The sequence below is a fragment of the Gnatocerus cornutus genome, chromosome 8 (genome assembly GCF_029298725.1).
Source record: "Gnatocerus cornutus isolate USDA-ARS CGAHR chromosome 8, icGnaCorn1.1, whole genome shotgun sequence".
Lineage (NCBI taxonomy): Eukaryota > Metazoa > Arthropoda > Insecta > Coleoptera > Tenebrionidae > Gnatocerus > Gnatocerus cornutus.
The window spans coordinates 11,649,577-11,667,828 of record NC_142240.1 but is presented as its reverse complement, the minus strand read 5'-3'; the positions used below and the strand labels follow the sequence as shown (position 1 = coordinate 11,667,828).

At 37.9% G+C, this 18,252-nt stretch overlaps 1 protein-coding gene across 1 annotated transcript; it reads left to right on the top strand.

Moving 5' to 3' along the window:
- The first annotated feature begins 6,837 nt into the window (after window positions 1-6,837).
- Window positions 6,838-7,694, top strand: LOC148169843 (uncharacterized). Its single transcript, XM_088043326.1, has one exon. The coding sequence runs from the start codon at window positions 6,838-6,840 to the stop codon at window positions 7,534-7,536; it is 699 nt and encodes a 232-aa protein (XP_087899452.1). The 3' UTR covers window positions 7,537-7,694.
- Window positions 7,695-18,252: the final 10,558 nt, after the last annotated feature.

Below are 18,252 nucleotides of genomic sequence, written 5' to 3'. Positions count from 1 at the left end.
GTCGTGATCCTGAGAACGGGTTTCACACAGAAAATCTTTTCCGCTCTAGGACTACTGATAAATCACTGAATTATGCGCGAGCTTGTTCTGACTAATATCCGACATCAAAAAAATAATTAAATTGTAAATTCAAACAAATCGTCATGAGTGTCGCGTTCATGTTTTTCGACCTTTGAAACGTCGAAAACGCAGCGGGTTTTCACGCTCTCTTTTATCTCTGCTAAAAAAAAGAAGATATATCACGGTCCGTTAAATCCATACAAAGAATAAAATCACTTACGTGTTATTAATTGAAATATTATCCAGACACAAAAGTATGACCTGGAAAAGCTGGGCTCTTATGCAAAATTTTAATTAATACAGCCAAATGGGGATTTTTATTCATATCCATGCAGGTTAATAGCCGCGGACAATGTTTGGAGAGAGTTGGGCGGGCCCTTTGTTATTAAAAGTCGTTATTTACAGTCAACTCGCCAGACTAAATTAATTTGGAGGGTGTCTAGGCATGAAAATTCCAATTCTTAGCCTATAATGAAGCCCTAATTATCCCGCAGCCCGCTGACATCCGCCAAGTTTTTACAAATTATTTTCTCCGAGGGACGGCGAAATGATTCAATTACTTTATACAAAATGCTTGGGGATAATTATTGGGTTGCAATTTCAGATTTGAAGCGGGGAGCCTCCTGTCCAGGTGCAATTTGCAGAGATCCACCTTCGTCAACGGGTTGTCAGGAAAATAACGCAATTACTGGATGGGCTAAGATTCCAACTATATTTTTATTGTGGGAAGCATTCCTGTTGTGTGAGATATGCGCAAAATTTCAGCTTAATTTGGTGTTTTTAAATGAAGACATCCAAACCGGCTTTGTGGCAAATTTTTTGAGAAAAAATTAGGTGATTGGAGGTGTACGATTACATTCCAACGTGCAATTTAAATCATTACTGAAGCGACTGGGTTATGTTTGTTTTATCTTAGAGTAGTGATTTTTTCAAAGTGTACCTACAGCGGTGTCTCGGTACTTAAAATAACCAATCGCTACGACACCAAAGATATAGACTCAAATCAAACATTATATAGCCCTTATGAGCAATAATTCATTGCATGAAAACGTCGGACACATCGTTAATCAGATCGTCTATAAACATGGAAGAGACTGCAAGCCATAACCACCTAAAATTTATAGTAAATATTCTTTGCGACTCGGCGTCAGATGAATCTTATCCCATCGAAAAAAGTAAAAGAAGCACCAGATCATACAGTTACATACCCAGCGAGTTACTTGATATTTTAATAAAACCGAAATGAATACTTTGCTCGTAAATTTCCCGGTATTTGTAAATTTTCTGTATCGCTCAGTGTTTATTGCAATTGGCATGTTGTCAAGCAAACTGGTGGTAGACGATGCACACTGACATTGCATCACGTATCTTACAAGTAAAGATCGAGTCTGAGTTCATGTATGTCGGTAAGCGGCAACCGCCCATAATATAAATTCAATTAACGCAGCTTGTATTTCACATAATACCACCCCATACGAGGCACCTGCTGATGAAAACGATTTCGCAATAATGTGGCTCTCTTCCTGGGAACGCAACAATATCGTTGTTTGAATTTTCCAAGAAACACGACGAAAGTCACTTCCAAGGGGTAACCGGGTTTGGTAGCTGCAAAGGTGGTCTTGTCGGTCTTGCTGCTCTGTAGAGTCTACTTAGTTATTCTTATGAACATAAGAGCCCCGTTTGCATCCTGTTTCTGTCACTCTCCCGATTACCGCACGCATTTGGATCGCAACTGACAACGCGATTAACTGGCGAGAGTTTTGACACCGACAAAAAGAACAAAGCGAGGCAACTTCTCAAAACTCATACGAGAACGAGGTGTGCATCTTTAATTAGCTGTACGGTAAAAAGCGAGCACAAACAATTTTGGCATGGGAAAGAACCGGCAAAAATTTTCGACGCTAACCACAATCCTTGGCGAACAAACAGGACTTTGTTTTGCGTTCCTGCGGGCGTTTTTCCAGAAATTCACCATCCAAACATGTGGAAAACGATTGCCACAATTCAGTTTCAAGAATTTATTAATTTAATTAAACCAATTAGAATTAATTCAAGGCCAGGAAAATCGCCGATAGACAGATGCCTGGCAGGAGATTAATAATGCAGCTGTAGAAAAAAGCTCGTCATTGTAATTATTACAAACTAGGAATGTAAACAGTGTTGACGAACAACGATTGAAGTAATTATGATTAATTACCGTCAGAACTATCATTTTCATAATTCATCAAATTAGCATAACTAAAATTGATTATGGTTATCTGTTTTCTCACTACTTGCAAGAACCCCTCCAGTGGAACTTAGACACTTTCCCCAGCTCTGTACGCATTGGTTGTGACGGTGTTGAAGGCCTCCATTGGAGGACCTACTTACACGAATTTCTTGGTGGGACTAATTTCGCACTATCACCGCGCCATATTGGAATAAGGCACCCTCTTTTTTTAATAAAAGGCGTTTGTGAGAAATGCGGTTTATAAATGGACCTACCAGTATTTGGCAGTTTCGCAGCCACACATCGACATATTCCTGCTGAGAACAACAAAAAACAATAAATCTTTCAACATCGTTTTAGTGATGGGGACTTATCTCTCTCATAATCAAATCAAAAGTTATTGAACTGTCATTTAAGTATTGGAAAAAGAATAATTCATAAAGTCAGCGAGCAGCGGGCCGTGTTGCTGCCAATTATTTAAGCTGACGGACAATTTTTCCCCAGAATCAACACAAGAAGCTGCAATTTCAGGATTGTTACGACCGTTTAAAAAAAAGAAAGACGTAAATTGTCAGCTTGAGGAGCTCCGCCCAAGACCTGATTACTATTAACGTAATCAATCTTTTATAAAACAATTTAAAGTAATAATTACTAAGGCAAAACAGAAACGTGTGGTGCGGTATACCTACTACGCAATCAATGTCTTAATACCTGTAATTATTCTCGCATTAGCACTAAATGGTTCGCGAACGCTATACATCATATTTATATTCTTGAAATGACTCCGGTTTTTGCTTGATTACACCAAGTGACAATAACCACGAAACCTTTGGGCCGGCCCACCTAGGCGGAAAAATGCAGCCAAGTGTTGTCCATGTCATAATTAGGACATCGCGGTAGGATCTAATTCGCAATGGTAATTGAGCAATCAGCAATTCTGAGTCGAATAATTAATTATGGCCGACGTTATCTTGGTTGCATTTTTGCCCCCGGTGTACGATTCAATTAACATCGGCATAATTGCCTACGGCCGTGCAGTGTCGGCGCTTGTTTTATTTCCCTTAATTGATAATTATTGGGCGATTTCGTCTAATTGGCCTACAGGGTGGCCTCGATACTCTTTTTGTTCACGTTTGCTCTAACGTGCATAATTTCGCAGGGCTGAGGCTATAAAGTGCAAGTTTACAGATTTTATACCAACGTGTTATTAAAGCACCAAAATGGCCCCGCAGTGTCATGAAAAAACGAAAAAGGGGAAACTGCCGGTTTAGAGCAAGCCTGGTTTTCAATTGAAGAGATTTCAGTCGAACTTTGAACTTATTTACGATTTTCCCTGTAAGATCCTCTGAAGCTTTCGGATTTTATATTTTTTGCTATTTTTCCTAAATTCTTTAGGATCCTCATCAGCTTTTTCTTAAGATTTTATAAAGCTTTTTAAAATCTCCTGGGATTTATTAGGATTCTGTTGTACTCTCCGGAACTTCCATCCTCTGGAATTCTCAGGGATTCGCAACTTGTAAATAAAACTAAATTTGCGAGATAGTTTTCAAACTCAGTAGAAATGGAATAAATTTATTCGCCCTGAAACTTAATCCCCACGTCATGCACATTACATAAATGTTTATGATTGGTTCTTTTTGATTTTTAACCACTCACAAGCTGTTTAAATTACCACCGTTCACTATTGCTTTTACTTATAGAAATTGTGCAATTATTATTTGTTTTGAACCAAACGAAATTATTAAATGATTGATCCTCACAGGATAACGAACCAAAAATGTTGTATTATGTAGAATATTCGTCCCGGTACGGCTCTGCGGTGAACGTGGGTGTTGACCTCCAACAAAAGATAATTGAATTGTCATCTCAATTTGCCTCAGTACATCTTCGTCTATTATCCCCTCGACTTCTTGAGCTATTCATTTTTTGGTATTTAATCGATGGAAATCGCAGGATAATTTGACAGTCCATCATCCGTCTTCACGTGAGGGGCCCGATTAGCATTTAATTACGCTCCAGTAATATTAATGTGTCACATCCGACGTGATTTTTGAAATTCTATTAAAGCATCCAGGTGGTCCCATTCATCATATTAATTCTTGTAATTTTATAATTATACCGTTCCGAACAATTTAAATATACGTTTGGAAGAATTTAATCCGGCTAAATTGAAAATTAGTCCAGCAGTTTTTGACATTTAAGTTAATGTCTACTCGGAGAAAGAATTTGGAGCTCGTGGGACAAATTGTCGGGGCTAGGGGATGCCAGTGCCGATTAGTACGGTGTCTTTGGTATGCCATTGTGTGGTACATAAGTTCACTTTTTCCTTCAATTACGGAGCATGAAACACCCAAAGAACAATAAAGAAGATATTTTTTTATCTCGATATCTGAATATATAATCAGGCTGTGATTGTCGGCTTGCGGCTATATGGGTTATCTCCACCCAACGCACGAGCGAAGCCTGTAATTAAAATAAAATAAAACCGGGGAAAAAAAGGCAAATTTCCACGGGAAGATGATGCTCTTTGACAACCCGTCATTTATTTTCATTACGGTGCACATTAAAAAATTATTATCGCGCCGGCAAAATTTCACGTGTACAAGAGATGATGCGTTTATTATTTATTTTGGCCGCGGCTTCGCAATTTAATTTTCGAACACACCTGACCCCTGAACTTATCACCGCGATAAATAATTTGCATCTCGGAAAATTTATCGTTTTAATTCCGCGACCACGCCGATTCCAGATATATCCCGCCATGAAAAATGCCCGTATGTAAATTGCGCTTTGACAAACACCTCGGACGATTTGTCCCAGCTACACTGCGCGGCAAAATCTCGGCCAGAAGACTAGAAGTCTTTAGTTTTGACGGGGAGCGTATTCACAACGTTGACAGCAGGACAATATCTCTGACAAGAACGTCACGTGCTGCAGGAGATCTTCCTCGCCCACACAGGCAATTATTAGTAATTCGAGTTGACACACAGACTCCCACGTCTCATCAATCATCGACACTTCCTATTTACCTTCGATTCGGAATTGAATTTCCTCATAAATAACCCCATTCGTAAATTAAGTGTTCATATATCACAGTTACGTGGCGCCCACACACTTTGCGAAAATCACAACACAAAAGGATGAGTAAAGCGCATGCGTCCCTGTAATTAATTACAGCTCTGAAATTAAAATTCAGATAAGATCAAAAGTTACGTGAGTTATTGAAGAAAGCTGAAAATTATTGCCACAAAACCATGCGCCACAATAATGTCATTCAAATTGTTTGGCTAAAGAAGGATTTCCAGTGATAACTTCTAAGCGTTTTCTACTCAAAGTTGACGTTTAAGACCTCTAAATTTACAAGTTAGGTATAGGAACTTGAGGTTGAGCAAATCGCGGCACAACGCTTGTCAGAAGCTCGTGATGAAGTGCTATTAAATCACTTTAGGATGTCAACCCCTAACGTCCGTGTCTTCTCGACTAACATGCTCGTAAAATGCAGCAAAAATGCGAGGTAATTTTAGATGACCTGTTCTTATTATGGAGAAAATGCAGAGTGAGTTGCAGTATTTTTTCTGATAACTTGCTCTTTGAATTTCACTTTTAAAACGAAACACTTGTCTTAATTTTTAATTTACCAAGGCACTAAGTTTTGGCCCAGTTCATCATCGACTCATTAAAATTTAGTGCACTTTCAATTGGGTCTTTAGTATTTTATTTTTTCGGTTACAATTTATTCATTTCATTTAAATTATGCTAATCATTGCTCCGATGATGTGGGCTACTGATCGAAATCAGTGTAAAGATTCCGACAGTCATTCGCAAATATTTTCTTCAGATTATTACAACAAACAATTAAAAGTTTCAACAGCTTTTTTAATGAAATTGTTAATCTCTAATTATCTTCAACAAAATAAAGTTGGCTAAAAGTAATAATAATTGAACAATGCATCATAACATTGTTGACAGACGTTTATGCCCACAACCAATTTTCTCACTTACCTTAAAAATTTGGTGGTAAAAAATGGACACCTCATGGCCACAACCGAAATTTTGTGCAGCTTTTTGCGTATTTTGGCACGCTTTCTCGAAAGCGCCTCGTCACCAAAATTAAACGATACAAATCGGGCTATTGAGCTCTTCGTGGAATTCCTGCGTCGCTAAAGTGCTAATGATACGTCTAAAGCATTTCACAATAATCCAAGCTCTTAATCATTTACGCTAAGATCTTTATCATCATTTATTCCTCCTTCACAATGATCTTCCAATTCATCATTTCTCTGCGCCTGACGCATGCATTGTAATGCGGGCGATCTCGCGTGTTCAGGTGGGGAAGCCGCGAGTACTTGGGACCACAGACTCCGACAAGAACCAGTGACCAAGTCGAAGTCCAACAGTCTACATCATAGAGTCGTCCCACGCACTATCGCGCTGTTTGACACGAGACTACAACGAGCGCATAGACGACGAACCCAGAGACTTCAACGGCCGAAATGTTCCATCGAATAATAAAAGCACCCAAAAATAGAATCAAACTCCAATTTGGTTAGTGAGTGAAGTGCCTCAAGATGGATTCGCTTTTACAGTTCAATCGGTTGACGGAGGTGTCGTACACGGACCCCAACAACAACAACAACAATGAGGAGTACAGCGCGACAGTACCCATCAAGGATAAATACTCGTTGAGGCCTCGATCGTTAAGGAGGGCCACGGAATCCGTTTCTGACGACCCCAAAACCGAAACAAGCAAGCAAAACAAACCCCACAAGCAAAAACAAAAACCTGCACCTTTGAGCAAGTATCGGCGCAAGACGGCAAATGCAAGGGAAAGAAATCGCATGAGGGAGATAAATCAAGCTTTCGAGACTTTACGCCGAGTAATTCCTCACATGCAAACACCACAAGTGCCGGGTACCAATGAAAAATTGACTAAAATTACGACGTTGCGACTCGCAATGAAATATATCTCGGCGTTAAGTGCAGCTTTGAACAATCCGGAACCGAGTACGTCTCTAAGTACGGAAACTTCGTCGGATTACAGTGATTTGGACTGTTTCTTGTTGGAATCTGACGGTGAATCGCTGCAGCTCTCGGATCACTCGCTACTAGCATCCCCGGATTTCCCGGAGCCGTCACTAAGTCCGGTGGATTTCAGCGATCCCTGCCTTCCGGCGCTGTTGCATACAGATTTCACCGAGCACACGCTGGAACCGGAAGACTTCAACGAGTTCTTTTTCGCCGACGTAGCGATCAAGCACGAAGCATAAGCTAAGTATTTTTGTAAATAAAAAACGAACTGAAACGTCTTGCCTCATAGTACGTAAGTCCTGTGTATATTATTCTGTATTATTGTTACCTATAGAGATTATTTTATGATTTATTATTTGTATGCCATGTTTCGATGTTTTTTTTTTCATATTATATAAAATAATAAATACGTTGAAATAAACTGCTTGCTTAAGATTATGTGACAAGTCGTTTAAAAGAAAACCAGAAATTCAATACGTGATCTTTAAAGTGCGACTGGAAAAAAGAAGACTTGCAGAGAGAGATGGTACCAGATAGGCCGTGTGGAACCACAGCGGGTTCATTGGAACTGGCCCAAACAGGACCTGGAATTATTGAATTAATTGCCCCTAAAAATGTGTCAAGTATTAATGGCTAAAGTAGCCGTGTTCTTGCGATAATCTTGTACCGATCTTAATTACAGAAGTGAAACATGTGTATCCTCGAGGTAAGTAAAATTTCGAGATTTTCTTCTCATTACTGAAAAAATTGCCCGATCCAGTTTCCAGCCAACTTTTGTTGAAAATTCAAAGCAGGAGAAACGGACATTTATCAATTACGTGTTTAGAATACGATATTAATAACAATAAATTATTGGTATTAATTTAAGTGTGTCGGTGAAATTTAGCCGGTAAAATACTGGCAGCGACACCTGTCCTCGAAAAAGGCAACTGCGCCGGTGTTCAATAATTACCGAGCTGTTCGTAAACATGTGCTAATTATTTCATTCTTAAAAAACATTTCTAACGTTTACGAGAAATGAAAACATGTTATTAAATTATTAGCGATTATTGCAAAGTTCGCCCTAGAGGGACGATGAAAATTCCACTGAGTGCACGTAACAACATGAATATATTCCACGGTTTTTATCAACGGGAATTTGTCGACCACCTACGAACGACACCATTTTAGTCGCGTTGATTGTTGATATTTTTTTAATTTACTGCTTTAATAGAGTTGTCGCGAAAATTCCCGGTTCCTGCTACAGATAAATAACCGAAATGACAAATAGTGGCGGCAGCGGCAATAACTCGATGGAAATTTATTTTCTCATTATTAGCGCTAAAATGCCATACAATATTTCCAATCATTACGACTCGCGATTTATTTTCAGTCGTATAATACAGCTTTATTTATCGACGTATGTTCATGCGTTTGCTCTTTTATAAAAATACCGGACAATTTATAGTTGAGCAAGTTTCACTTTCATAATAATTATTGTCATAAATAATGCGTTTTTTGCGAAACGTTGATAACAGCGCCGATTTTCAGGGTTCACGGTTTCGTAATAAAAAATAATTATGGCACCTTATTCGGATTTATCGCAGCTTTCACCGAAATGTCAACGTGTTGCGCGCGCCACCCTGTATAATGCAAAAATAATGTTATTACAAGCGCCTTATCGTAGTATCTTGTTTATAAGTCGCTGCAATAAGTGTTGGCAATTTCACCTAACTCTCGGATTTATCATGGTGTGATTATGTCGTCAAACGAGAAACGTCTCTGATAATGGGCGATTTTTAATGGCTCCCTCTTATCTAAATTAAGTGTTGAACATGAGTCCTGGCAATTTACAGCCTCACGACTTTCAGAAATTTTTCACGATCATAAACCATCGGCTAAATGACAAAATGAAATTTATTCGGATTAATAAAAACTCACCCACGTGGTTTATGACAACAAACACTGTGACAACTTGGGGAGTCTGAATTCATCTTCGATTCGTTGAGATGTTTGTTAAACAATAGGGACGTTCCAGTCAACAAATATTTAGTTTGTAACACATTTTATGGCGCTGTCCCGTCAATACTAATCATTATTTACGGCCGTTAGATTTAGTATTAGATTCGAACGTTCGATTACAAACGGCCTTTTCCCAATAAAACGAGATATCATATTTCGAAATTATTCTGAATGATGAGTCTATAAGTTCGGATATCTCAATTGTGTCCTAATCTCATTCGAAGACAATGTTGTTAACATACAACCAGTTTCTGGAAATATAATTTTATTGGGAAATTTTGTTTCGCTGGATGCAAACTAATGCATTCAAGACGTCGAAGCCCACACACTCCTTCTCCTACTCCCACTACATAAAACAACAATTCATCTCGCAAATATCATATTGGGCGTTCTTTTATTGCCAACTTATTACGAATTTTAACACAACCCGGTTAATTACAGAATTTTACTTTCGAAACTTTGGTTTGTTTACAACTCAATCTTCTTGTTTGCCGATTCAATGCACCGAGGTTTTCACAAAAAGATGATAATTAAATGCTTCCTACACTTCGACTTGCGGAAATGGTCATCACAAAATAAACACAAAAGATCTTTTTACCACGTTACATCACTTACGTTACGGCAACGTAATAAATCCGGACCTGTAGATTACATACATTATGTTCTGGACTACGTCTTCCGTTACATTCTCAAACAACTTGGCAAACTTTAAAGTAATCTACGACTAAAACTTATTTATTTCTTGTCTTGTGCGGATTGTAGACATAACTAACGTGTTGCAAGGAGTTTTTATTGTTCGGAGGCAGATAAATGCATCTGCCGTCGATTTCCCGGAGAAAAACAGAGATTGTGTGCTCAATTCCGCGTGAGAACCAAAAGCTTGAGACAGAGATTCGACGTGGAAAATCAGCAAATTTTATAAATATTAATTTTATAATATGTATGTGCCGACAGCAATACAGACGGTAAATTTCAAAACAAAAATTGACTAAGTTTAATAGTATTCGAGAACTGATAAAAAGTTAACAACCAATCCCGAAAGCTTATTCGAGAAGTGGAGTAAATGGCCATCCCAATTTCCTAGGCAACGAACTTGTTTAACTGTTTAACTGACCAATGGATGATAGTATGTGTCCATAGATACCAATTTTCAAATTCTGGTCAGCTTCGGGATTGGCTACAGTTTTTTTGTCTTACCTCGGTTATTTTTTGAGTCAAAAAATTATAGTTTCAAAATTTTTGTTCAGAATTGTTGCCTCCATACGCCCTTTTTCTTTCTGGGGCGCGAGTTCAGGGACACCAAACCTCATGATTAAAATAGAGAATCTTGTTCTTTATCAAACTTAAGTTTAAATTAATTAAAAAATTAAAAGCTACGGGCAGGAAAATTGTTCAAAATTTCGATTTTTAAACTCCAAATCCGTACGACACCAAAATGTTTTTGATCAGATGTTGTTTACACACAAGTGTCAAAAAAGATAAAAATTGTAAATTTATTTATTTATTATACAGAAGGTATACGCAGGTTGCAAATAAAATATTTCAATTTTTATAACGCTTGAAGCATGCTTGGGGAGCGAAAAAATTATCAAACCAAATGTAATGAAGAAAAACGAATTCGAAAATATTTAAATTATACCGCCCATTATAAATATATCTGCAGTGTATCCCAAAAATCACAGACAAGCAAGACGTTTGGCCGAGACTTTCTCCAGGAAACTGAGTAAAAATTCCGAATCGAATATTTTCCTAAAGACGACTGCAGACAATTTTATTTGCATCCACGTTTGATAAATGTAGTTTCTTTCTCTCGCTTTTATGTCAACTTTATGAACTTTCTACCATTAAACGTTTCCCACTTTTAAAAAATCCGTGAGAACCTTAGTTCCTTATACAGTGAGTGGTCGTTATTAGCGAATAATGATCTCCATAAACATGATGAGACACCTACAATAAATTTCGAGTTTTATTGAGCGGGGGTGTTCTCGTGTTATTGATCCTGATTGTTTTTAGGTGATCCTGGCAAGCAGTCCCACACTTGGTTGAAAACAAAAAAAAAAATAATGAAATAACAGTGAAGATCGAGGGTACCACAGTTTAATATTTGTATAATTTGGGCGTAGGAGTCCCCGTGGAGGTCCCCAAGTGACAGATTCAACAATAGACAGACTATTTTATTGTCGAGTCTCGACAATGCAGAAGCAGCCAACAATAACAATAATAACAATGATAATAAAACTCCTTATCGTTTCGTGCATCAGAGTTCCGCCCATGAGACTCCTCCAATTTCGTACAGTCGAAAAATTCTCGTGTAAATTGTCAATTATTCAACTTCACGGCAAGAAATAACGACTTTTAACACGCCATTACTCTTGTTTTGTCCAAAACCGATATATTACAGCTAGTACCGACTTAAATCCAATTTAAGTCGTTACTAAGTCCTTCCATTTCTGCTGCGGCAACAAATTGCACCGTGAGATGTGTCACGTCTGTATTATTCGCTCCTCCACTTTCTAAGTGCACGCGAATTTTTTAACCGAAAATCTCCTCCCGGTTAAAAGAGAATGATGGATGTGCTCCTCTATAATGCGGTTTTCTTTACTCGCACGCGTCCAGACTCTCAATCAACATTACCATAATGTTCCGTTCACGTTGTGTAGGTGGTCTTGTTGTGGGGTCTGGTCAAAAGTGCCATCAGTGAAATGGCGGAAATCACTTCTGGTACCGAGGCGAGGGCACAATTAAACCGTCAATTTGACGATGAATGCATCAAAACTCCTTTCCTTGGATTAGATTACCTCTAGTTCTGTCGGGTTGAAAGCGTCAGTTTTTTTTAATTCAATTAAGACACTAACGAAACGACGTGGATTAACTAAACTAACTCTTAATTACTCACACTCTGAAAATCGAGCGAAACCAAACGGCTATTTTTCAGAGTGAGGCATTTTTCTGAATGGAGATAATGCCCATAATAAATACCCTCGTTAAATTTAAAACTCGGTGAAATCAAGATATGAACTTTTTCCGTTCGAGTTTAATGATATTAGCTTAAAAATTTATGTCAGAAGTATTTTAAACACCTGTAAACTAATTAAGGAATTCCTATGCTCGATATTTCCCGCTGTCATTGTGAGGAGAAATAAATAAATGAAAAAGGGGCGACGCGTCTTAAGTGTATTCAAGCCACCCGATAAAAATGCTTTTAATAATAATATATCTTCAATTAATTACAGATCCCGAGAGTTTTATTAATGTTGCTTATCCCGGATGAGGCGCCGGCAGAGTATTAGTGTCTTCGGATTTATCTAGACTGCTACCTGTCCACAATTAAACACGTGGCTTATCATTGACACTTATGCCTTGTTTTAGTGATCACCTTCTTATCGCGAAACTTCCCAATTTTGATGGGTTTCTATCCATTCCTGAACAACCGTAGGAGGTAACCAGAAGTAATGCATAGTTGAACTCATTAAAAACGCATTACTGTAACCGGTAATTTGTTAGTTGTAATAATTTTGAAAGTTGCCGCCCCCTTTCCAAATGATATTTTAGCCGCAAATTGAGGACTCAATTAACTAAATGCAAGTTTACGATCAGGCACCACCTACAAATTAAAGAAATTTCTTGGTAATTTTGTGGCAGGAATGACGCGCATTTTTAACGGAAAAGATCCTGCGACCATTAAAGGTGTTGAAAGCTCCAAGTTTAAAGACGCACCTGTCCGAGGCAATTTTTAAAAAATTATTAAACCATCTTGGAAGTTAATGAAGTTTTGATTGATAGTGAAGACACTGCTGGGAGCAGGATCTTAAGATTCGTATCAGGTCCCATAGGAAATGGAGTGCAGGAATCAATTTCAAGAGGCAGCTTTATTAATAATGGATAATGACATGAATTGTTCTCGCTACAATCAGAAACAATTTGTGTAGTCTGCTAATAAGTAAACATAGAGTGTGGAGCTTATTAATAAAAGTCGCAAGTAAACAATTTGCATAAATTGCAATTATACGTGCAGTTTAACTAGCGCTCCGCTCCTTGTAAGGCTAACCATAGTAATGAGTCAATTAGACCTCCGCAACCATGTTTATGGACCTCAAGTCTTTTTCTAGTCGCCGAAAAACCCGCGAAACTCGGACAATTGATTGATATATTTTAGTAATATTTCACCGTATTACACGCACGACTTTCCCTTGATTTGTATTTATGTTGAAAGGCCACTGATTGTACAAACATATGAGTCACCCACGCTTTCAGTGTTACAGAATTTTTATTGCGTTTGGAGTAGCACGGGGACAAGTTTTCGAAAAATATTTTGCAGGTCAGGTTATTCTGAAATGTCGTAATGTTATGCAAGAGGATATTTTTAGCACGATTTTTATGTATTTGATGGAAAATTATCCTTGCTTTGATGGACTGAATTATAAAAATAAGCGTGTAGTAAATTGAGGACAGCTCGTTGCCGACAAAGGCAAAAATGATTCTAGACATGTAATACGATATTCACAGTTTGTTTCCACCCGAGTGTGTGAGTGTAATAATAAAAGCCGTTTCAAACAAAAGGAACCGAAGTTTGCACCCACCGGTTCACTACACATCAGAAATGAAATCCTATGATTCACAATCTCGAAAGTTATGGGAATCCAGTTGAACATACCATTTAAAGTAGGTCTTTGCTTTTTCTTAAAATGCACGCTAATATTAATGCATGGATAATAAAACCACGTAATGCATACACCTTCGCAACCAATTAATCCATCACTTTATGATGATTTACACTTGCTGCACCCAGACATTGTCGTTAATTACTGATCCCTTCATCATATAGACACAACAAATAACTTGAAATCATATTAGAAAATGAAATATGTGAGCAAGATTTTATTGTGAAACGGTACAATTTTATAATGTACTCCAAAGAATGTGAGAGCAGCGTTGATGTCAAGATATTAATTATTGACTTTAATCTTGAGTTCATTATGCAATTATGATAATCGTACCCTTAGCGTACAAATGCGAAAGGAATAATATATTGAGGACGCCTGAAATGAATAATCAGGTCCCTACCACGCGCTTTCTAGTAAAAAATTTCAGTTTTTAATTGAGAAAGGCTCGCGGGGAAAAATCGGAGAACCTGACTCTGGAATGAAAACTGACTTTCAGGCAATCAAAGTGGTTTCAATGGAAAAAAACGGTTCAAACCGCTTTTGTAGCAGAAAGCTTTATACCTTAAGTCTACGATTCTCTAGAATTTTTAGTTCATGATTCTTTTGGACTCTTTAGAATCATTTGAAATTCTTTCTTTATTGGACTAGTCTAAAAACCAGAAGGTCGGAAAAATTTCAAAGATTTCAAACAATTTCATTGCATTCATCTAATTCAGAATTTGTGATCGTACAGCAATTTCAGCACAAATAGCCTAATAAGAAAACAGAAACGTCTTGTATGTAAAAATCTCAGTATTTAGTCGAGTCCGGAAATGGTAAAACGACATTACATCGCCCTAATTATTACTATAAAAACTAACTGGATTTTTGATGTAGCTTTACGACAAGTATAATAATAATAAGGCTTAACTGCTGCTTGAATTACGCTCATTATAAGCCAACAAATTGTCCAATTTTTGCATTCCGAGTTTTCGAGCCGTTGATTATTTTTTTAAGCTACCGTTTGAAGTTTTTTCTCCTCCATTATACTAGACACATTCCTCGGTAGCAATCAAGAAACAATCTCTTCTGTGCGCGTAATCAGAGCTGTCATAGGAAATCAAAGTGGGCTAGAACGAACAATCAGATATTCCACTGAAATCATCTAGGCGGCCGTTTCAATAAGACGCCATTGAGTGAATTGATATGTATCGGGCATAATGGATCTCGATTGACGGTCAGCCTTTTTAAATAATGGAAATATCCGCTACTAATCATCAATATTAAGCTTGAGATGCACGCGGAAGCCTCAACTGAAGGATATTAACACCGAGAATTACAGCCCAATAAACACAACAAGTCTCTATCTAGAAGACGTAAATTACACTTCTGCCTTCTGCTAATTAAAAGAATGAAGAAAAAAATGTAATTGCCGCTTTGTAGTGGCAAGAGTGTTAATAACTCACTTTGTCTCGGCAAAATTACCATAACGGAAAGTATTTAAAACAATTTATTATTAATTGGCAGACGTATTTCTTGAACTAGGGGCACCGAAGAAAACGACTGTCATAATTTCAAATGTCACTCCAGGACATCGTCGTTCTTTCTTATCATTGAAGTCTTTGAATGCTTGCGAGTTTCAACGTTGTCTCCTTCCTGTGCTACTATTGAAGTCTCCACAGTTCTATAATTAAATAAGAGCAATAAAAAATACAAACTTATAATATATTTCAACACGTGCCTTCACGAGATAAATAATCAACGTGGACCCGATTGGGAATGAAATATCACAGATAACCTTATCTGAGCACGTACGGACATTCGAAATTCCAAGATAAAAATCCCGATGTTGCATAATCCAACATTGGAAAAAATTATCAATTAATCAAAATCGATAGAGGCGAGTGTCACGGGTTTAAATAATTCCCGCAGTCGTGGCTACATTTCATAAAATTATACACAGTCACCTTTTTATCGAAATTTATGTGTCTCGGAAAAATACATTAAAACTCTTTTTGTAAGCTGCTACTTGATTATGCTTTATCACCTATCCTGTCACAATATTACGCCGACGAAAGAAATCCTTTATGCGGACCGGTTGACCGACTGTATTGTCCATATTAGAAACCACCGACGACAAGATTTCACTTATTTGGACAACTGCAGTGGAGGTATCTTGTTGGCGAAGAATTATTAGATTCTGATAATCCTGCTGCTTTTGTGATGTACGAGAGACCGGACTCCAAACCCTTATCGCCATTAGTGCCGCCTTTTAGGGGCTTCCATCCATTAATCAAATCCTTCATTTTGAAAATTAGTCCGCTTAGATTTTTATCTAAGGCCTTACCAAAGTTGCAAAATCTATGTCAGTTTCTCTCCAAATCTATGCCAAACACACGCAACGCAAATTTTTCCCTCCTCGAAGCGACTGCAAGCAGTGATTTAGGAGGTTTTGCAAGTGGCGACACCTGTCATTAGTTACAGGCGTAACCTATTAGCACCTGTGACCCCGTCTAAGCTTGTGCGAAGGTGACAAGTGTGTATTTATGGTAGTAGTTGAGGTAGCTGTACGTCTTTGGGAGACTGAGAAGCCGCTCACAGCAGGACATCTCGAAGCGGAAAGCTTTGACGACTCTTCCGCTAAGGCGAGCTTTCAACGAATATTTTCCTCGACATGCGTGGATATTAATAATCTAGCGACAACCCCGGAATTTCAGTGTAATTATGTAATCCGACTAATTGAAATTTTCAGAATCTGTTCACGAGTTGGCATTCCGGGTATTTCAGTCAGTGAATGTCTTTTTGTGCTTGTCACTTGAATAAAATATATACCCATCGGATACTCCAGACTGGAAAGTGAATTAATGGTACCAGAAATCCTAAATTAACAATGCACACTTAATCAGAGAAATATGTCGAGACGATTGTCAACATGACACCTGGTGACCATGTATGGAACCGGGCCAAATTTGCGGGTTTCAGCTAATTTTGCTGAAAGCGTGGCGATTTGTCAGGACAACCTACTTTTCCGGGGAAACGCCATGCAGCGATTAATTGTGCTGCACTTTTATCAACGTAATATTTATTTAAAAGTATCAAATCATTTTAATTAATCAAAAAAAGGAGCGGAATTCTGCCACAAAAAATTACGCAAAATGTGGCAGACAAATATGGATTTCAGTTGGTTAATGAAACCGGTCATTAATGTCATTAGCGTGGCCCGAATGCCTATCATATATTTACAAAAAAGTGTCTTCCGTTTTCGCTCATTTTTAAAATCGTACTCGAAACGAGAAAGGCTGGCCCAAATCGCGAAGAGAACCTTCTTATTCTTGTGTGAACAGGCCGCCGGGTAAAAATGAACGGATTTTATGAAATCTACAACATAAGGAAGATCCGGAGAAAATATTCTAAAAATCTTAAACTTTTAAAGCATTTAATTTTCAGATGTTTAAGATTAGAATTCTCTAGTTCTCAGTTCATCAACTTAGAATTTGAAGCCTGAAAGAGAAATTTAAGATATTTCATGCTGTAAATGCAGAATTGTATCTGAAAATGATTAAAAAAAAAAAATTAACGATTTCGAAATTTTCTAATAGCTGCACGTGCATAAATAAAATTAGCAATGAATGTTCTTTAATTAAACGCCACAAAGTCGCATTGCCTCAATTTTCTCATCTAACAATGCGTAAAACAATAGACTTTAATGCTAGTGGCGCTGATTTAGAAAGTCGGCGCCTAGACCTGTGATCAATTGAAAAAACTGTAGATAGAAAGGTATAACGGGTTGCGGTGTTATCTACAAAGTCCGCCTCTGTCCTTATCGGTTTAGAGAACACCTCAATCGGAAGAGAGATATAATCTGAGGAAAATTTCACACGATATCGCGCAATTTGTCGCACATACTAAGCGCGCAAGTGTAAAAGAATGTGGTAGGATAGCAATTTTTTCCCTTGTTGTAATGCGCCGTCTTGTACTTATAACAGAAACGGGGTCTTTAAGTGCGCTTTTGCGCCCGTTCGTAATCTCCACATTAATCTAACAACGTCTATTCGATTTTCGCCAATAAATAAAGTGAACGTGCATGCACAGTTTCCGCACATCTAGATAAATGGTGGGGACTTTTAATTAGTCGTTGATTTTATTATCGTCTTCGAATCTCGACATCTCAATTCGTTTATCGTCGTGTTATCGCGCTTTCTCATTATCACCCTATAATAGTTAAATTGTCGGGGCGGTAACACGCATTTGACATTTCGAACGTTATTAATTGCGCTTAAAGATGTATCAATCTGGAGCGTTAAAACCGAA

Bases quoted from the DNA above. Each gene is read 5' to 3' on its own strand.
- LOC148169843 (XM_088043326.1), top strand. From the start codon at position 6,838: ATGGATTCGCTTTTACAGTTCAATCGGTTGACGGAGGTGTCGTACACG.